Genomic DNA, 22,960 nt, shown 5'->3' with positions numbered 1-22,960 from the left:
TTCTATTAATTGCGTTTGACCTTTTTTGACCAGTTTTCTAGTTGGTTTATTCTAGTTTACTGATTTATAAGACCTTTTTGTATATTGGATCTCTTAGATTTTTATTGTTACATGTGTTGAAGATGCTATTTCTAGTTTGTTTTTTTTAATTTATGCTGTTTTTGGTTGTTGTTTTTCTTAATTTTTATGTTGTGATTTTTATCTGTCTTTTGAGAAAAATTGTCATAAAGCCAACTTCCAAAAAAAGTCCTGGACTCAGAGAGTTTAAAGGTCATTTCTTTTAAACTTCCAAGGAATAGATTACACTAGTACAATTTGAGGAGTTCCAGAGTATAAAAGAAGGGAGAGAGAGAAGCCTTTCAGTTCTTTTTTATAAAGCAAACGTAATTCTAATTGTGAAATTGAGTAAAAAAAAAGTTATCCAGTCCAACAAACTTTATAAATCAATCTCAGTTATGATTATAAATACAAAAATCCCTTAATGAAGTATCAGCGGGGTGAATGTTATCTGCAAAATAAATGAGTAATATACAATAATCAAATGGGATTCATGCTAGAATTTCTATTTCAAAGGAAAATAGTTCAATATTAGGGAAATAAATTTTATAAATATGTCAAGAGCTTTTTTAAAAGGAGGTTATCATTATAATAGATGCCAGAAAGGTGTTTTTATAGAAGTTAAACTCTTATTCTGATTTTTGTAACCTTAGTAAAATTTGATTAGGTGAATAGTTCTTAATTTCATACACATATATCTGAACCCCAAACAAGTCATATCCTTATCAGAGAAACACTAACAGCATTTGCATTAATGTCAAGAACAAAATAAGGATGCTTACTATAAGCTCGTTTTGTCTTACATTGTTTTGGGAACTATAAGGCAATTTAGTTATGTAAGAGAAAAAAACAAGAGACACAAATAATAATAAAAATAGCTAATAATGACAGACCATTTATTTTATGCCTAGTATTATTCTAATTATTGAACATTATTATTTCTTTACCACATATTATGATAATATCACAAATAGGTACCACAAATGCAGAAATTATTATTATGCCCATATAAAGTTGTGGAAACTGAGGCAATGAGAGTTAAACTTGCCTAAGGTTACATGGCCAATAAATACTGAGGACTAGATTTTAACTTAGGCAGACTGACTGACTTACACTTATAAGTATACTTCTTATACTCTAAGCTAGGATTTTTGCAAACCTTTAAAGTGTGATTGGAACAGAGCCATGCTCATTCCTTTATGTATTGTCTACGGCTACTGTATGCTACCGTAGCAGAGTTGAGTGGTTATGACACAGCTGTGTATGCCCCATTAAGCCTAAAATATTTATTTTCTTGTCCTTTACAGAAAAAAACCAGCCAATCACTGTTCTAAACCACTGTATTATGTTACCTTGGATCAAACTATTAGGCCTTTTTTATTAGGAAAGAGGGGACAAATTTATATTTTAGATTATATGAATATATGCTTGATAAACCCAAGTATGAACTCAGAAACTGTTAGAAATAGTAATCATAAAGTGAGATAGCTTTCTTTTAACTAATATGCAAAATTAAGTTGGTTTCCAATTTACAAATAATAGCCAGCTTGAGTACATTTAGGTAATAGATCCCAGTTTCAAGAGCAAAACCCCATAAATTTCCAAAGGTAAATGTAAAAGAAATGTGAAGGATACAAATGAAGAGAAGTTTAAAACTATACTGACTAAAACAAAAGGAGATTGAATAAATAGACATGTCATGTTCTTGGCTGGGATGACTCAGCATTAAAAAAAGACATTTGTTTTTTATCTAAATTAGTTTGTAAAATTAAACATCTTATTTAGAGTGCCAAGGGAATTGTTTTAATTTGATGAGATGGTTCTAAAAATTCTGAAAGAAAAACATGACCCAGAAAAGACCAGGAATTTTCTGAAAAATAGGTTTATGACTTCAAGATGTTAAACTGAACATATGCTAAAGTTTTGCCCTTCCGCAGCAAACTTTAGACATCCTTAAAATTTTAATAAACTTCTATTTGAAACAAGAAAGGGAGTTATTTCTGGGATGGAAAAAGAAACAAGAAACAAGAAAGGGAGTTATTTCTGGGATGGAAAAAGAGTAAAGAAAGAAACAAATGGGAACCCTCTCTGGCAATGCCTAAGAACTGCATTACTGATAGTCCAGGCCAGGGTTGCTGGCTTGAGTTTTCCACGCTTGAGGGTATTTACAGGCCAGAAGATGGGTGCATAACCACAGATCACCAAAACCTAGAGAATGTAAGCATCACAAAACAAGGGCAACAAATCCAACAAAAGGTGTCTTAGACTAGATAAAGTAGAAAAAACAGAAGAATCTAAAAAGGACTGTATTCCTCTAAGCAATAAAAGAAGGATTTGCTTCCACAACATAACAAACAGGAATTATGAAACAAGTAGAGTGCATTATGAAAAAAGAAACTATTATTGAATATTAAACCTAAGTACGTGTAAAGAATAGCAGATGGGACTCAATTGAAGAGCTAGTGAGTGGACTGGAAGATAGATGTGAGGAAATCTCCTGGAATATACAACACAAAGAGTTACAAAGGAAAAGGTAAGAGACATGGAGAACCTCGCCAGAAGTTATAACATTTGTCTAATAAGAGTTCCAGAAGGAGAAAACGGAAGATAGACTGTATTTGAAGCAATAATGTCCAAGAATGTTCCTAAACTGAACACACAAGTCCTTAGGATTGAAAGATCTACCAAGTGCAAAATAAAATTTATACATACAAAGTGATAAAGATATATAACATATATTTTACTTTAAAATTAAAATATAAAGACATCACAATAACCTTCCAAATATCAAGAATAAAGGCAAAATTCCTAAAAGTTACCTATAGAAAAGACAATTTATCAAGACAATTCCTATCAAGAAATGATCATCTGACATTAGACTTCTTAATAACAACTATATATGGAAGAAGACAAATGGTCTGAGGAATAAACTTTGAACTGTACTTCTGTGTTTAGCCATTCTGTCATTCAAGAGTGAAGGCAAAATAAAGACATCTTCATATGTACAAGAACTTAAAGTTATCATCTTCAGCATAGGTACAACTGACATTTTGAATGAGATTGTACTGTGTATTGCAAGATATTTAGCAACCCTCGCCCTCACCCATTAAATGCCAAAAGCTCTGTGCAGTCGTTTTGATAAACTAAAATACCTCCCACATATTTGATAGAAGTGTTCCCAGTCAAGAACTGCTATTCAACTGACTTAAAAATAACATCTAAAAAGTTTGCTACAAAAAGAAAAACAAACCCAGAGGCAATGGGATGCAAGGTATAGTGTTGAACAAAGAAATTAGTAAGCATATTGGTAAATCTAAATAACTACTGGCTGTAAAAAAAAAAAAAAAAAAAGAGAGAGAGAGAGAGTATGTGATTATAAGACAATGTTATACTAAATTTCCATGATATCAAGTTTGGAATTTGGGTGGCTGAGGAGAGAATGAAGCAAAATAAAAGTAAACTTCTCTCTTCAGATGAGACCAAAGTTATTGATTAACTTTAGTTTTTGTTGAATGGTAAGGTGAAGGGTGTTAGGAAGGTGGTGAAAAGGATTTAAAAGTAAGCACAGTAGTTCCCCCCTCCTTATCTGCTGTTTTGCTTTCTGTGGTTTCACTTACCCACAGTCAACTGCAGTCTGAAAATATTAAATGGAAAATTTCAGAAGTAAACAATTCATAAGTTTTAAATTGCATGCCATTCTGTGTAATGTTATTAAATCCCTTGCTGTCTCACCCAGGACATGAATCATCCCTTTGTCCTGCGTATCCACACTGTTTATGCTACCCGTTTTTTCTGTTAGTATAGGAAAAAAACATAGTATATATAGGGTTTGGTACTGTCTGTGGTTCAGGCACCCACTGGGGGTTTTAGAACATATCCCCTGTGGATAAGGAGGGACTGTTGTCCTAGAAGAAAGGAAGGACATTACAAGCTTTTAGATAAAGGGGCGGGGTGGGGGGAGGTAGAGGGTGGATAGAACAAATAGAATTTGATCAGTCTAACAAGACTAAAAAGGAGACATAAAGGCATATATTTACCATGGAAGCATGATAAATAAAAACTGCAAAAATATAATGTCAGAAATAAGTCTAACCATATTAATAAAAAAGAAAACATTGGTAAAGCTCACTGATTAAAATATAGTAACTCACATATGGCTAAAACCAAAATCCAATAAAATCACAACTAAAATACAATAATAATGGTTGAAAATAAAATGATAAGAAAATGTTGTTCATTTAGAAAGTACTTATACCTGGTAGATACCAAGACAAAACAAAACAAAACAAAAAACCCTCTGGGGTAATAAATTATTTAAGGGAACAAAGAGGAAGTGTTCATTTTGATAAAAGCAAAAATTTAACAAGATAGTTTTAATATAAATGGCTTTAAAATATATAAAATGAAAATTATAGAACTGAAAAAGAAATGGAAAATCTATAATTATATTTGAAGACTTTAGTATAAATGTATTAGACAAAAATTAAAGGTATAGGAGGTTCAAATAACACTTAAGAAGTGTATCTAACTGATATTTATTTAGAATTCTGATGCTAACATAATTTATATATATAAATTCTTTTCAACTATACATGGATTGTTTTTAAAATACGGTTATGTTCTAGGCCATAAAGGAAGCTTTAATAAATTCCTTTTTAAAAAGTGATGTCTTATAGAACACTTTCAGTAACTACAATGTAATGAATTTAGAATTTAACAACCAAAAGCCTCCTCAATGCATAAAACTGGGTATTTAAATTATACATTTTAGTAACTTCTGGATTAAAGAGGAACTGAAAAGAAAAGTGGTAAAACTTAGAATTGAACAACAATTAAAGCCTTGGTATCAAAACCTGTGTGATTCAGACAAAGTAATATTCAAAGGGAACTTAAAGGGTTTTCAATTCATTTATTGGCAAGACATTGCATAAATAGCATGATATTATTTATATTTTAAAATGTCTTCTTTTTCTGCACACATATGTTTATATACATAAAATTTGTTCTTTTTGTTTGCTAAGATCTGGAACAATACCCAACTCTTATCAGTGATTATCAGTAGTATTCTAAGGGAGAAGTATTACTACATATGTGTGAATTAAGTAATTTTAAAAAATCAATACATCTTTTTAAAAAGAAGAGTTATGATATATAATTTGCCTTATGTCAAAAGTAAATCACCCTAAGTGTCCATCAGCAGATGAATGGATAAAGAAGATGTGGCACATATATACAATGGAATATTACTCAGCCATAAAAAGAAACAAAATTGAGTTATTTGTAGTGAGGTGGAGTGACCTAGAGTCTGTCATACAGAGTGAAGTAAGTCAGAGAGAGGAAAACAAATACCGTATGCTAACACATATATATGGAATCTAAAAATAAAAAAAGTTATGAAGAACCTAGGTGCAAGACAGGAATAAAGATGCAGACCTACTAGAGAATGGACTTGAGGACACGGGGAGGGGGAGGGGGAAGGGTAAGCTGGGACAAAATGAGGGAGTGGCATGGACATATATACACTACCAAATGTAAAATAGATAGCTAGTGGGAAGCAGCCGCATAGCACAGGGAAATCAGCTCATTGCTTTGTGACCACCTAGAGGAGTGGGATAGGGAGGGTGGGAGGGAGACACAAGAGGGAGGGGATATGGGGATATAGGTATACATATAGCTGATTCACTTTGTTTTACAGCAGAAACTAACACAACATTGTAAAGCAATTATACTTCAATAAAGATGTTAAAAAATAAATAAATCACAATAATTAAACTGTGTGGTGTTGGTGGAAAGCTCTCAATTGCTGATTGCTAAAAGTAAAACAGAAAAGAAAATCTAGGATGAAATCCAAGAATACATGAAATTATTATATATGATTAATGTGGCATTTCAAACTAGCAGGGGAAAATGGATCATCATTTTAGTGCTGGGGATTTGGATTGCTATTTGAAGGAGTAAAAAATGCTGGGTTCCCCACAGCCAATATAACACTCAATGGTGAAAAGCTGAAAGCCTTCCCACTAAAATCTGGAAAAAGATAAGGATGCCCACTCTCACCTCTTCTATTCAACATAGTATTGGAAGTCCTAGTCACAACAGTCAGACAAGAAAAAGAAATAAAAGATATCCACATTGGAAGGGAAGAGGTAAAATTGTCATTATATGCAGATGATATGATACTCTATATAGAAAACCCTAAAGACCACACAGAAACTACTAGAACTGATAAACATATTCAGCAAGGTAGCAGGATGCAAGATTAACATACAGAAATCGCTTGCATTTCTTTATACCAACAATGAAATATCAGAAAGGGAATGTAAAAAAAAAAAATACCTTTTAAAATTGTACCCCCAGAATAAAACACTTAGGAATAAACCTGATCAAGAAGGTGAAAGACTTATATGCTGAGAACTATAAAACAGTAAAGGAAATTGAAGATGATTCAAAGAAATGGAAAAATAGCCCATACTCTTGGATTGGAAGACTTAATACTGTTAAAATGGCCATACTACCCAAAGCAATCTGCAGATTTAATGTGATCTCTATCAAATTACCTATGACATTTTTCACAGAACTAGAACAAATAATCCTAAAATTCATATGGAACCATAAAAGATCCAGAATTGCCAAAGCAATCCTGAGGAAAAAGAAGAAAGCAGGAGGCATAACGATCCCAGACTTCAGACAGTACTACAAAGCTACAGTAATCAAAACAGCGTGGTATTGGCACAAAAACAGACATATGGATCAGTAGAACAGAATAGAGAGCCCAGAAATAAACCCATACACCTATCGTCAATTAATCTCCAACAAAGAAGGCAAGAATACACAATGGGAAAAAGACAGTCTCTTCTGCAAGTTGTGTTGGGAAAGTTGGACACCTGCATGTAAATCAACGAAGTTAGGACACACCCTCACACCATACACAAAAATAAACTCAAAATGGCTTAAAGATTTAAACATACGGCATAACACCATAAAACTCCCAGAAGAGATCACAGGCATAACATTCTCTGACATAACTTGTACCAATGTTTTCTTAGGTCAATTTCCCAAGGCAAGAGAAATAAAAACAAAAATAAACAAATGGGACCTAATCAAATTTACAAGCTTTTGCACAGCAAAGGAAACCATAAAACGAAAGGACAACATACAGAATGGGAGAAAATATTTGCAAATAATGCAACTGACAAGGGCTTAATTTCCAAAATAATACAAACAGCTCATACAACTCAACAACAACAAAAAACAAACAACCCAATTGAAAAATGGGCAGGAGACTTAAAGAGACATTTCTCCAAGTGGCACATGAAAAAATGCTCGACATTGCTAATTATTAGAGAAATTTGTCAAAACTACAATGAGGTACCACCTCACTCTGGTCAGAATGGTGATCATTAAAAAGTCTACAAGTAACAAATGCTGTAGAGGATGTGGAGAAAAGGGAACCCTCCTACACTGTTGGTGGGAATGTAAGTTGGTGCAGCCACTGTGGAAAATCAGAAAGGAGGTTCCTCAGAAAACTGAAAATACAATTACCATAAAATCCAGCAATCCCACTCCTGGGCATATATCCAGACAAAACTCTAATCCAAAAATATACATGTACCCCTATGTTCATAGCAGCACTATTCATAACAGCCAAGACATGGAAACAACCTAAATGTCTATCAACAGATGAATGGATAAAGAAGATGTGGAACATATATACAATGGAATACCACTCAGCCATAAAAAAAGAATGAAATAATGCCATTTGCAGCAACATGGGCGGTCCTAGAGATTATCATACTAAGTGAAGTAAGTCAGAAAGAGAAAGACAAATACCGTATGATATCACTTATATGTGGAATCTAAAATATGACACACATGAACCTATCTGTGAAACAGAAACAGAATCATGAACAGAGAGAATGGATTGGTGGTTGCCAAGGGGGAGGGGGTGGGAGAGGGATAAAAAAAATGCTGAGTTCCAACCTCACACAAAAGTTACTTCATATGCCTCAAAATATTTAAATATTAAAAAAAAGTCACACAGATGCTTAATAAAAAATTACTAGATGAAAATATGGATGAATATATGTTGGATTGTCAATGGCCCTTATAAACATGACACAGCATATCTGGGAACTTGGCTACCAGAACATCATTCTCATCCTCTGTGTTCTCAACTCCAAGCTATGGCTTTCCCAGACCTTGGGCTGCTGAGACCTTAAGGGAGCTGGGTGTTGATAAGGATTCAGGCTTTTGTTCCTATGCCTGCAAAACAGACAAACTCTTTTCCCCAAGGGTAGGAAATTATCAGGCATAAGCCTAGGTGGAGAGCAGCTGATCCCGCAAAAGTTTGACATTAGGAGATCTGTGGACCTGAGGTAAAGCTGATCCGGCATGAATGCCGTAGGTTTCCAGACTCTTAAAGACTTGGAGCTAAACAAATGGGCTGAGTTGTCTCTGTTCATGAGGTTGGGCAAGTTCAGGAAGATAGGAAAGCTGAGAGAATTCTCAAGGTACTGCTGGAGGGAGCTAACAGCCTGCCCTTAAACTCTAGACCCATTGCATAAGCAACTTCTTTGATTTTCAAAATCTGTAAGGATTTCTGCCATTAAGAATATTACAGGTACGGGACCTGAGCCCTAAAGAGGCAATAGGAAATAAAAAACTTCCCAGCAGGTAGGGAAAAGACTGACAACTAAAGTATTTGCCTAGTACAATAAAATTGCTGACAGAGAAAGGCAAAAACCTGAATTAAAAATTAAGAGCACATGAGATCTAAATGCAGCATGAAGAAAGATCTCTTGGAACTTAAAAAAATGTGGTGTTTGAATCCAAAATTCTGGGAAGAAAAAGGAACATGGAAGATTCGTAATAATAAACACATTCTAGAAAAAAGAAATGGTTCCTAAGCTGAAAAACTCTATCAAGACTGAACTCAAAAAAAAAAAAAAAAGACTGCATTTTGGAAAAGTTCCTGAACTTTAGTTTGGACTGATGGGGGGTGGTGGGGGCGGGGAAAGACACTCCTAGGCGTAAATTCTGGTTAAAATGTGTAAACTCTAAAAACAAAGAGGAAATTTTTACAAGTTTCCAGGCAGAAAGAATTAAGTGTTTAACAAAGGAAAGTAAAAAGATTAGAGTGACATCAGATTTCCCATGTGCACAGCTGAAACTAGAAAAAAAATGAAATTGTATTTTCATTTAGACAAAGGCCTGCAACCTAAAGATCTTATTCTCAACCAAGCTAAGCCTGTCAGGGTAAAAGAAAGATGGTCAAGGATATGCAGGAACTCAGAAAATACATTACCCAAGCACCCCAGCTGAGGAAAGACTAACCAAACCAAAAAGAACCAGAGACCTCATGAAGGAGGAGGGTGAAGAGAAAGCAGTGAAGAGGGATGAACTTAGATAAACGTGTATTTAATGGATTATATTAGACTGGGAATGTGAAATATGAATGCTAAATAAGGATTCTGGAAACAGACAAGACAAAATGCAAGTAAAATTCTAATAAATATTAAATTATGCCAACAAAATCTAAGAGCTATAGTTTGCAGAGAGTTGGGGGACACCTAAGAGAAGAAAGGGAGCTAAGAGTATTCAAAAGGTCTTATCCTATTTGAGTGTAAACAGGGAGAATGTGGCATGGTGGAGGCAGAAACCGTAAGTCTCATTAGGAGAAATAGGTCTTACCTTGCTTACCTATAGGAGAGTCATATGTGTTTTGCTAAGAGCAGAGAAACAGGGTAATGTTTAATGGCATCTTTTTTTTAAAAAAAGGCAAATCAGAATCATCAGATTTTCAAGGGGAAAAATGTAGTGAATGGCAGTTTTGTTGCACCAACAAAAACAAAAGAGAAGAAATACTGTCAATTATATCAGTCATTATGCTAAATGAGAATGGACTGAATTTTTCAACTGAGATACTGACTTAAAAAACAAAAGACAGCTAAACGCTATTACAAGAAAATTTGAAGAAAAAGAGGTATGAAAAATCCCTTTACAGGGACTTCCCTGGTGGCACAGTGGTTAAGAATCCGCCTGCCAATGCAGGGAACACAGGTTTGAGCCCTGGTCCGGGAAGATCCCACATGCCGCAGAACAGCTAAGCCTGTGCACCACAACTACTGAGCCTGCACTCTAGAGCCCATGAGCCACAACTGCTGAAGCCCGTGCGCCCTAGAGCCCGTGCTCCGCAACAAGAGAGGCCACCACAATGAGAAGCCTGCGCACTGAAAGGAAGAGTAGCCCCCGCTCGCCGCAACTAGAGAAAGCCTGCACATAGCAACGAAGACCCAATGCAGCCAAAAATAAATAAAAATTTTTTTAAAAATCCCTTTACAGGTAAAGGTAAACCCATAGAAATTAGGATTATCAATATCAGATATTACTACTATTAAATGCAATACACAGAATAAAGAACTTTATACTATGAAAAAAGGCAAAATCAATGAAAATATAACAAGCACAAACCTGTACACTCTAAACTACATGGCTACTAAATCCATAAATCGAAACCCATTAAAATTCTGGGAGAGGTAGATCAAAATACAATTATAGCAGGAAATTTCAACATGTATCCCTCATTAGGCAAATCTAAGGATATAGAGTAAGGATATAGATGCATTGACTAACACAATCAGTAGACATGTGATGATGTAATAGATAAGGAGAAAACCCTGCCTGTGTTAAATATACGCATGACACAAAACACAGAAGTAGAGCATTATACTAGTCACCGCATGGGTTGTGGGGGGTGGATATAGAGGCAGGTCAGGATCATTATCCTCAAAGAACTGATAATCTGGTTGAGAAACTAGATGAATTGAACAAATACATTTTGGCCTGAAAGGTGAACTGACAAAAATAAGTACAGAGTGCTATGAGAACATAGAGAAGAGGGGAATTGCTATCTAAGATGAGATGGGGCATCAAAAAATTGGGGGACATGTTGGCTTCTAAGATAAAACCCCAGAGGTAGATTATGAATACATGTGTTGAAGAGAAAAGTGAAAAGACATTTCAACCAGAAAGTACTCTGAAAATAGGACATTCAGAGGAGAGAGGCAAATTCATACCTGCAGATATGACTGAAATCTCTTAATAGGATGGAGTAGGATTGCAGGTACTAAAATGGTAGAGAGGTAGACAGAGGACTTATCATGAAGATTCTCATAGGTGTAACCTTGAAAACTTTAAACAGTGAATTGATTCGATGAGATTTACAGAGGTGGAGGAAAGACTGGAGACAAGGAGGCTAGTTACGCTGTTGCATGCAGTGATCCATGTAAGAAATGATGAGGGCTTGAACACAAGGAAGAAGGAGGAGAGTGTAAAGTACAGATGCAAATGATAGGAAGGAGGTAACACTGGCAGGAGTGCTGGCTTAGACATGAAGGCACAAGGAGTCATGGATAAATTCCAGGTTTCTGGGTTGGGCCATGCTTGGACTCTGATGCTGTTCACAGAGATAGGTAATAACAGAGAGTATTGTGTGTTAGCGGGAAGATGGTGACTTAAGATTTGGGTATGTGTTGATCTTGAGTTTTGTTGGAGTACCCAGGTAGAAGTGACAGTTATGATCCAGAGCTCAGGAGCAAGGCCTGGGCTAGAGATAGAGACTCAGCAGCCATCAGTGTTTTAACAATAGTCATGAGAGTGGGTGAGATCATACAGGTATGGTGTTTATGTAGTGAAAAGGGAAGAGTATTGAGGACAGAAGCCTCTGAAATACATACCTTTAAGTGCTAGAAAAATAAAAGGAGTCCAAGTAACTCCTGACCTTTGCCAAAGCAGTTGTGTGTTAGAAGGAGCAGGCAGAACAAAATTGCAGTGATTTAAAGAGAGAATGGGAAGTAAATAATTCTTTATATTAAATCTCAGGAAATAAATAAGATGGAAATTAATATTGAAAGTAAAGTTATCAGTAGCACAGAGTTACCACGTCACCTGAGTAAACCAGTTATTTTAAAGTTTCATAACTTCCCTGAAAAGTTTATAAACTTGTTTATAAGAGTCTATAAGATTGTCCATTGGTGTAAGTAAGGGGTTAAAGTGCCCCAGTATTATTGTGTTACTGTTGATTTCCTCTTTTATAGCTGTTAGCAATTGCCTTATGAGTTTATAAGATGATGAGTAATACACCGTCTAGGTAATCTAGACACTTTTATAGGAGTTTGCTGTTGCATTCAGTAAATTCAACTTTTCTTAGAAGTTAGAAACCAATGCAGTGTTTTTTATAACACATTTTCCAGTAGTGATCTGAAGCTTCTTAGTCAGCAAACTATACTAGTCTAGTAGTTTTATTATCTAGGATGAAATAAGCATCTCTAAGAAGCCATTTTATGTCCATGTGAATTTACAGACTGAAAATTATATCCCTGCTGGTTTCTGAGATTCTAAGAGAAATCGATACTTAGAAGAACCTCAATTTTCAGTACAATTTCAAAACAGATTTCAGTACAGATTTAGGAAATTTCACTTACGATTATCAGTAATAAGTTTCCAGCAAATGGGACACTCACACTTTCATGTTACCTTTTCTGATTAAGATGAAGGAGTGCACAATATGAAGGTCTAGGGAAAGGTGGAGGGAATAGCACTTGCACAGTCTCGGCAAGGGGAAGAACTTGGCATTTCCAAAAAGAATAAACTGTAAGTGGCCAGAGTAGAAGCATGGAGAGCAGTTATGAGGCTGTTACAAAACTATAAATCAGAGAAATATAATGATGGTTTGAACTGCTTACTGTGGCTAACAAGGTTGTGAGAAGTGGTTAGATTCAAAATATGACGGACTTCCCTGGAGGTCCAGCAGTTGGGACCTCACCTTCTAATGCAGGGGGTGTGGGTTCGATCCCTGGTCAGAGAGCTAGGATCCCACATGCTCGTGGCCAAAAATCCAAGGCATGAAACAGAAGCAATATTATAAAAAATTCAATAAAAACTTTAAAAATGGTCCAGATCAAAAAAAAATTTTTTTTTAAATATGATGAAAATAGAGCCAATAGGGCCTTCTGATGACTTCTATATGGAGAGGTGGAGAAAAGTCATGAATGGTGCTTAGTCTTAGGCCTGAGTTATTTGGTTAATGGAAGCTTTTTGAAATAGGGAAGCTTGGAAGGAGCAGATTTGAGCTGTTGTGGGGGAGGTGGGGTGGAGGAGAAGCATCAAGACGTCTGATTTAGACTTAGGGAAGAATTTGCATGATCAGTTGACTCAGACAGCTTTGTCCTATTGTATGTATTTTCCCTATTTGCTTAAGCTATCCAGAACTTCACTCTTCACTTCATAAAGATTGTCTAATGAAGCAACTGTGTAGGAGGTATTCAAGGTAGAAGAGGCAGCACTTGACAACTACCTTAGCATATAATTTCTAATAAAAGATTGAAATTCTAATAAAAGATTGAAATTGTAATTTCTAATAAAAGATTGAAATAGAAGGAACAGATAAATGTGTAAAGCTTTTTGTGCTAAAGACATCGGTGTGAAGTGACCAGATGATATACCTCATGTTAACAAACCTTACAGAGAAGTATTCTGTTTCTGTGTTGTGTATGTAATGTGAGTAGCCAAGACAAGCTACCTTAATGAGGTCAAAACAGAGAATTCTGAAATTATTTAATTTGTTATTTTTCAAAGGTCTTTGTATATAAATCAGATATTTGAGGTGACTCAGGAAGATTGAGCCCAGAATCCCAGATCTCCTTTAAAACAGACCATGATACTAAGTTCAGCCCAAGTGGAACTAATAGAATCTTTCTGGTGTCCTTTGTAATTAGGTCCAGAAGCAGACTTCTAGGAGTAGAGGGGTTGAATCTCTAATTTTGGGAAATGATACCCTAGAGGAAACTACTGTGGTCTCTCAGAACATAGTCTCTGGCTAAACTATTGGACTGGATGTCTTTCTTGATTACAGTAAGCCTCCAAGTCAGGGTAAAATTCTTTCAGTCCTAAAGTAGAATCATAGTAGAACACATTAAGAAATAAGAGTTTTAAACTTATATTTTTACTAAATAAAGGGTAAATTTTAAAAATGTAACAATTATTTAGTATGAGCAATTTTGAGAGGTAGGGGGCTTGTTTGTGTCATTCATCACTATTTTCCCAGCACAAGCACAGTGAGGTACTCTGATGTTTTTCTATGTAGATAGGTAAATTAATGAAACCTCATATTAGAAAGCATAACTTCTTTCATGATTTTTCAAAAACACATTTCTACAGTCCACTATACCCACCACCAGTTCCTCCCATCAGAAAACTTGCACAAGCCTCTTACATAGCCTCATCCAACAGAGGGCAGACAGCAGAAGCAAGAAGAACTACAGTCCTGCAGCCTGTGGAACAAAAACCACATTCACAGAAAGATAGACAAGATGAAAAGGCAGAGGGCTGTGTACCAGATGAAGGAACAAGATAAAACCCCAGAAAAAAAAACAAATAAAGTGGAGATAGGCAACCTTCCAGAAAAAGAATTCAGAATAATGATAGTGAAGATGATCCAGGACCTCGGAAAAAGAATGGAGGCAAAGATGGAGAAGATGCAAGAAATGTTTAACAAACACCTAGAAGAATTAAAGAACAAACAAACAGAGATGAACAATAAAATAACTGAAATGAAAACTACACTAGAAGGAATCAATAGCAGAATACTGAGGCAGAAAAACGGATAAGTGACCTGGAAGACAGAATGGTGGAATTCACTGCTGCGGAACAGAATAAAGAAAAAAGAATGAAAAGAAATGAAGACAGCCTAAGAGACCTCTGGGACAACATTAAACACAACAACATTCGCATTATAGGGGTCCCAGAGGAAGAACAGAGAGAGAAGGGGCCAGAGAAAATATTTGAAGAGATTATAGTCGAAAAATTCCCTAACATGGGAAAGGAAATAGCCACCCAAGTCCAGGAAATGCAGAGAGTCCCATACAGGATAAACCCAAGGAGGAACACGCCGAGACACATAGTAATCAAATTGGCAAAAATTAAAGACAAACAAAAATATTGAAAGCAGCAAGGGAAAAATGACAAATAACATAGAAGGGAACTCCCATAAGGTTAACAGCTGATTTCTCAGCAGAAATTCTACAAGCTAGAAGGGGGAGGCATGATATACTTAAAGTGATGAAACGGAAGAACCTACAACCAAGATTACTCTACCCAGCAAGGATCTAATTCAGATTCGATGGAGAAATCAAAAGCTTTACAGACAAGCAAAAGCTAAGAAAATTCACCACCACCAAACCAGCTCTACAAGAAATGCTAAAGGAACTTCTCTAAGTGGGAAACACAAGAGAAGAAAAGGACCTACAAAAACAAACCCAAAACAATTAAGAAAATGGTCATAGGAACATACATATCGATAATTGCCTTAAAAGTGAATGGATTAAATGCTCCAACTGAAAGACACAGGCTTGCTGAATGGATACAAAAACAAGACCCATATATATGCTGTCTACAAGAGACCCACTTCAAACCTAGGGACACATACAGACTTAAAGTGAGGGGATGGAAAAAGATATTCCATGCAAATGGAATCAAAATAAAGATGGAGTAGAAATACTCATATCAGATAAAATAGACTTTAAAATAAAGAATGTTACAAGAGACAAGGAAGGACTCTACATAATGATCAAGGGGTCAATCCAAGAAGAAGATATAATAATTATAAATATATATGAACCCAACATAGGAGCACTTCAATACATAAGGCAACTGCTAACAGCTATAAAAGAGGAAATCAACAGTAACACAGTAATACTGGGGCACTTTAACCCCTTACTTACACCAATGGACAGATCATCCAAAATGAAAATAAATAAGGAAACAGAAACTTTAAATGACACAATAGAACAGATAGATGTAATTGATATTTATAGGACATTCCATCCAAAAACAGCAGATTACACTTTCTTCTCAAGTGCTCATGGAACATTCTCCAGGATAGATAACATCTTGGGTCACAAATCAATCCTCAGTAAATTTAAGAAAATTGAAATCGTATCAAGCATCTTTTCCGACCACAACGCTATGAGATTAGAAATGAATTACAGGGAGAAAAACGTAAAAAACACAAACACATGGAGGCTAAACAGTACATTACCAAATAACCAGAAATCACTGAGGAAATCAAAAAATACATAGAGACAAATGACAATGAAAATACGATGATCCAAAACCTATGGGATGCAGCAAAAGCAGTTCTAAGAGGGAAGTTTATAGCTATACAAGCCTACCTCAAGAAACAAGAAAAATCTCAAATAAACAATCTAACCTTACACCTAAAGGAACTAGAGAAAGAAGAACAAACAAAACCCAAGATTAGCAGAAGGAAGGAAATCATAAAAATCAGAGCAGAAATAAATGAAATAGAAACAAAGAAAACAATAGCAAAGATCAGTAAAACTAAAAGCTGGTTCTTGGAGAAGATAAACAAAATTGATCAACCATTAGCCAGAATCATCAAGAAAAAGAGGGAGAGGACTCAAATCAATAAAATTAGAAATGAAAAAGGAGAAGTTACAACAGACACTGCAGAAATACAAAGCATCCTAAGAGACTACTACAAGCAACTCTATGCCAATAAAATGGACAACCTGGAAGAAATGGACAAATTCTTAGAAATGTTTAGCCTTCCAAGACTGAACCAGGAAGAAACAGAAAATATGAACAGACCAATCACAAGTAATGAAACTGAAACTGTGATTAAAAATCTTCCAACAAACAAAAGTACAGGACCAGAAGGCTTCACAGGTGAATTCTACCAGACCTTTAGAGAAGAGCTAACACCCATGCTTCTCAAACTCTTACAAAAAACTGTGGAGGAAGGAAAACTCCCAAACTCATTCTATGAGGCCACCATCACCCCGATACCAAAACCAGACAAAGATACTACAAAAAAAGGAAATTACAGACCAATATCACTGATGAATATAGACAAAAATCCTCAACAAAATACTAGCAAACAGAATCCAACTACACATCAAAAGGATCATACACCATGATCAAGTGGGATTTTTCCCAGGGATGCAAGGATTCTTCAGTATAGCAAACCAATCAATGTGAAACACCATGTTAACAAACTGAAGAATAAAAACTATGTGATCATCTCAATAGATGCAGAAAAAGCTTCTGACAAAATTCAACACCCATTTATGATAAAAACTCGCCAGAAAGTGGGCATAGAGGGAACCTACCTCAACATAATAAAGGCCATATATGACAAACCCACAGCAAACATCATTCTCAATGGTGAATAACTGAAAGCATTTCCTCTAAAATCAGGAACGAGACAAGGATGGCCACTCTCAAAACTATTATTCAACATAGTTTTGGAAGTCCTAGCCACGGCAGTCAGAGAAGAAAAAGAAATAAAAGGAATCCAAATTGGAAAAGAAGAAGTAAAACTGTCATTGTTTGCAGATAACATGATACTATACATAGAGAATCCTAAAGATGCCACTAGAAAACTACTGGAGCTAAAGAATGCATTTGGTAAAGTTGCAGGATACAAAATTAATGCACAGAAATCTCTTGCATTCCTATACACTAATGATGAAAAACCTGAAAGAGAAATTAAGGAAACACTCCCATTTACCATTGCAACAAAAAGAATAAAATACCTAGGAATAAACCTGTCTATGGAGACAAAAGACCTGTATGCAGAAAACTATAAGACACTGATGAAATAAATTAAATATGATAACAACAGATGGAGACATATACCATGTTCTTGGATTGGAAGAACCAATATTGTGAAAATGACTATACTACCCAAAGCAATCTACAGATTCAATGCAATCCCTATCAAATTACCAATGTTGTTTTTTACGGAACTAGAACAAAAAATCTTAAATTTTTTATGGAGACACAAAAGACCCCAAATAGCCAAAGCAGTCTTGAGTGTAAAGAACGGAGCTGGAGGAATCAGACTCCCTAACCTCAGAATATACTACAAAGCTACAGTAATCAAGACAGTATGGTACTGGCACAAAACCAAAACATAGATCAATGGAACAAGATAGAAAGCCCAGAGATAAAGCCATGCACCTATAGTCAACTAATCTATGACAAAGGAGGCAAGGATATACAATAGAGAAAAGACAGCTCTTCAATAAGTGGTGCTGGGAAAACTGGACAGCTACATGTAAATGAATGAAATTAGAACTTTCCCTAACACCATACACAAAAATAAACTCAAAATGGATTAGAGACCTAAATGTAAGACCGCACACTATTAAACTCTTAGAGGAAAACATAGGAACAACACTCCTTGACATAAATCACAGCAAGATCTTTTTTGATCCACCTCCTAGAGTAATGGAAATAAAAACAAAAATAAACAAGTGGGATCTAATGAAACTTCAAAGCTTTTTCACAGCAAAGGAAACCATAAACAAGATGAAAAGACAGCCCTCAGAATGGGAGAAAATATTTGCAAACGTATCAATGGACAAAGGATTAAGCTCCAAAATATATAAACAGCTCATGCAGCTCAATATTAAAAAAACAAACCACCCAATCCAAAAATGGGCAGAAGACCTAAATAGACATTTCTCCAAAGAAGACATACAGATGGCCAAGAAGCACATGAAAAGCTGCTCAACATCACTAATTATTAGAGAAATGCAAATGAAAACTACAATGAGGTATCACCTCCCACCAGTAAGAATGGGCATCATCAGAAAATCTACAAACAGCAAACACTGGAGAGGGTGTAGAGAAAAGGGAACCCTCTTGCACTCTTGGTGGGAATGTAAATTGATTCAGCCACTATGGAGAACAGCATGGAGGTTCCTTAAAAAACTAAAAATTGAACTACCATATGATCCAGCAATCCCACTACTGGGCATATACCCAGAGAAAAAAACATAATTTCAAAAGACACATGCACCCCAATGTTCATTGCAGCACTGTTTACAATAGCCAGGTCATGGAAGCAGCCTAAATGCCCATCAACAGATGAATGGATAAAGAAGAAGTGGTACATATATACAATGGAATATTACTGAGCCATAAAAAGGAATGAAATTGGGTCATTTGTTGAGACGCAGATGGATCTAGTGACTGTCATACAGAGTGAAGTAAGTCAGAAAGAGAAAAACAAATATCATATATTAACGCATATATGTGGAACCTAGAAAAATGGTACAGATGAACCAGTTTGCAGAGCAGAAATTGAGACACAGATGTAGAGAACAAACGTATGGACACTAAGCGGGGAAAGAGGCGGGGGGGGTTGGTGGTGGTGGTGGAATGAATTGGGCAATTGGGATTGACATGTATACACTGATGTGTATAAAATAGATGACTAATAAGAAGAATCTGCTGTATAAAAAAATAAAATAAAATTCAAGAATTTAAAAAAACCCACATTTCTTCACTAGAGGGTGCTGTGTAAGCATTCAATACTTTTAAGAGTGTAATCTCCCTTATATTTATTTATTTGCTGGAAAATTGGATTTTCGGATCCCCTGATTTCTGAAAAGCTTTCATGTTTCTTTACTTTCAAAACAACACTGATGGTATTATGTATGGTAAATTTCATGGCTTTGAAGAACTGTTAAGGGCAGCATTGACACAGTTTCTTTTTTTCCTCCTCTGTAGGAGACTTATGACTCCCATCATGTATGCTGCACAGAATGGTCACCCTCAGGTTGTTGCTCTCCTTGTTGCTCATGGAGCAGAAGTTAATACCCGGGATGAGAATGGCTATACTGTGAGAACCGATTGTACAGTGTTCCTTTTTATCTCTAGGATGTTAATATCTTATTATCAGTAGACCACAAGGGAGGTTTTTTAAGAAGTAAAAATTATAGAAGGGCTGGGATGTAATTGCTGTGCAGTGAAGAAAAGCAACAGCTTAAATGGGAAAAAAGAAATTATCTGTTTCTCTTGGTCCTCACCCTTGACACAAGAAACTGTAACACACTACAATGCCTGGATTCTGGAATACAAATGGAATTCTTTTTTATAGAAAACAGTTCTGTGATTGGCAGATAAATCGTTTTATTCTATAACATCACTTGTCTGTGTAAAACATTATTTGGTCTTACAAAATCAGTGAACACTGGCAGTCTGCTTTGCAATTACAACTTTGGAAATAGGTTTACATTTTATTGTGAAATGATGAGATTGCATCATTCCATTAATTAACCATGTTCACTTTTTTATTGTGCCATAAATACTGTTGAAAAGTTTTCCCCTCTGTGTCATATACACTCCCTCTCTTTAAACAGTCTTCTTTTTTTCCCCCTACTTACAGGCTTTAACATGGGCAGCACATCAGGGTCATAAAAATGTAGTTTTGAAGTTGCTTGAACTTGGAGCTAATAAAATGATACAAACCAAAGACGGAAAGACACCAAGTGAGATTGCAAAAAGAAATAAACATCTAGAGGTATCCTGTTATTAAACTAATTTTTCTTAGCCTATATTATTGTTTGTAAAACTTTTGTTTTGTTAGAACTTACTACTAAAATAATAGTATATCTGGCTATTATTAAATGTTTCAATGTGTAATTTTCTTCCAGCCAGGTAATGAAAACTTTATATTACTAGAGTATTTATCTTTCACTAAATAAGAGGAATTTATAATGTGGTAATTTAAAAACTATATAAAGGGATAATAAAGTCTTATCTAGCCCTAGAAATAAAATTGTAATAGACTTTAAATGTTTATTTCAACATTTCCAACTGGTTCAGATTTTCAAAAATTAGTGTATTGACAGTAAAATTTCAAAATTTGCACATGTAATTAAACTATTGTTTTAAAATTTTAATTAATACATATTAAACAATTTAAAAATTAAATCCTTTAAGCTACATTTACCTCTGTACATTTGACAAGGTATGTAATAAATTGATAACATGCTTGGGTATATGATTTACAATCATTCAGATCTTAAAGTCAGTAATAAATATTTGCCATACATTAAATTATTGATGTAAACTTTTGGTCTGAATATTAAAGCCTTCAGCCAAAGGTGTGTAATTTCTAAGCAAGGATCAAATATAGTACAACTGTAAATCTAAGTTATATAGTTCAAGATCTTCTAAAACTGAGTTTCTGAATTTGAAAACTTGTAACATTCCAAAGTTTCCATCATATAATACTCAGACCATGCCAGTTTTGTTGCATGTAAAATAACTTCCTCTATTTTTTTATTATTATTTTTTTTTGCGGTACGCGGGCCTCTCACTGTGTAGCCTCTCCCGTTGCAGAGCACAGGCTCCGGACACGCAGGCTCAGCGGCCATGGCTCATGGGCCCAGCCGCTCCGCGGCATGTGGGATCCTCCCGGACCGGGGCACAAACCCGTGTCCCCTGCATCGGCAGGCGGACTCTCAACCACTGCGCCACCAGGGAAGCCCCACTTCCTCTATTTTTAAGCAGCCTATAAACATGCCTATCATTTTATAACTCAGATCTACATTTCCAAAATTATTCTAGTGTAAATGCTAATCACTGAAGCCCTGTGAAACTTTAAAAAGAAATTAACAGTTTTTCTACTAAGCTTTGGAAATTTGAAAACTTTTAATTAATATACTGCATCATTAAATTTAGGGTAGATGACAGTGAATTTGACATACTAAGAAATGTATGAACATCAAAGATTATTTTGAGTCATAAAGTGTTTCTTGAAGTGAGATTTGGTTTTGTATCTTGGCTGATTATATGACTTAAACTTGGCTTGCTAAAAAGTTAGAACTAAGAAGTTTGAAAACTAAGAAATTTCACATCTCTTTAAGGTGTACAGTTGAGATTTGTTTACCTTAGTCATGCTTCTTACTCTCTCTCTATTTAAAAATGTATTTAGGGCTTCCCTGGTGCCGCAGTGGTTGAGAGTCCGCCTGCCGATGCAGGGGACACAGGTTCGTGCCCCGGTCTGGGAAGATCCCAAATACCGCGGAGCGGCTGGGCCCGTGAGCCATGGCCGCTGAGCCTGTGCTCCGCAACGGGAGAGGCCACAACAGTGAGAGGCCTGCATACCGCAAAAGAAAAAAAAAAATGTATTTAAAATATTTAGTCTTTCTGATTCACTTACCAAAATGGAAGTTTTAGTTTTGTTTTATATCTTGTTGAAAATATTATATTAATTACTATCTTGCTTTAATTTTTACTGTAACTTTTTTCAGATCTTCAACTTTCTTTCCTTGACTTTAAATCCTTGGGGAGGAAAGCTTCAACAGCTAACTAAAGAAGAGACTATTTGTAAACTATTGAGAACAGATTCTGATAAAGATCACATATTTAGGTAACATAGCATGTTTCTGTTCAACACAGTACCTATAAATGAGTAAAAATTGTGCATGTTTTTTATTACTTATAGTAAATGTGATGACTTATTTAAAATACATATTTTAAACTTTTACAAGCATTTAAAAATATTACTTAGAAATGTCTGAATTTAAGTGCTTTGTTCTCCAGAATTTTAGAAAAATTTGATATACATGTACTAACAGTAATGAGAATAATTTTTTACTTTAAATAAAATATCAACAATACAGTTTTTTTCTAAAAGGTTCTAAGATTATATTTTTGTTAGTGTTCAAACTAGATTGCATCTTGCTCTCTAATTCTTTATAGCAGATTTCTGATTTTATAAGCTAAAAATAAAAATACGTTTTTTCCCCTGAACACAGTTGTTCAGTACATGGCCACAGCATTATCCTCTACTTACCTACATTTAAAATAGTTAGTAAATTTTTACTTCCTACAATTAAAGAGATTTTCATGTACAGACCGCTCACAAGGAATACAGCTGACCCTTGAACAATTCCGGGGGTTAGGGGCGCTGACCCTGCCCTTGGAAAATCTGTATCCAAGGTTCCTCCATCTCTGCAGTTCCACATCTGTGGATTCAACTAACCACGATTGTGTAGTACTATAGTATTTACTATTGAAAAAA

At 35.3% G+C, this 22,960-nt stretch overlaps 1 protein-coding gene across 1 annotated transcript in view; it reads left to right on the top strand.

Moving 5' to 3' along the window:
- The window catches only part of ASZ1 (ankyrin repeat, SAM and basic leucine zipper domain containing 1), a 79,627-nt gene that overhangs the window by 41,672 nt on the left and 14,995 nt on the right, over window positions 1-22,960 (top strand). The window contains exons 5-7 of the mRNA XM_060020787.1: window positions 19,657-19,768; window positions 20,315-20,449; window positions 22,188-22,306. Coding sequence (XP_059876770.1) covers window positions 19,657-19,768; window positions 20,315-20,449; window positions 22,188-22,306 — 366 coding nt within the window. The remainder of the gene's footprint in view (window positions 1-19,656; window positions 19,769-20,314; window positions 20,450-22,187; window positions 22,307-22,960) is intronic.

This window comes from Delphinus delphis, chromosome 9, assembly GCF_949987515.2.
Source record: "Delphinus delphis chromosome 9, mDelDel1.2, whole genome shotgun sequence".
NCBI classification, from domain to species: domain Eukaryota; kingdom Metazoa; phylum Chordata; class Mammalia; order Artiodactyla; family Delphinidae; genus Delphinus; species Delphinus delphis.
Note: the sequence above shows the minus strand (reverse complement) of the source record. Positions and strands in the feature narration are given on the sequence as shown.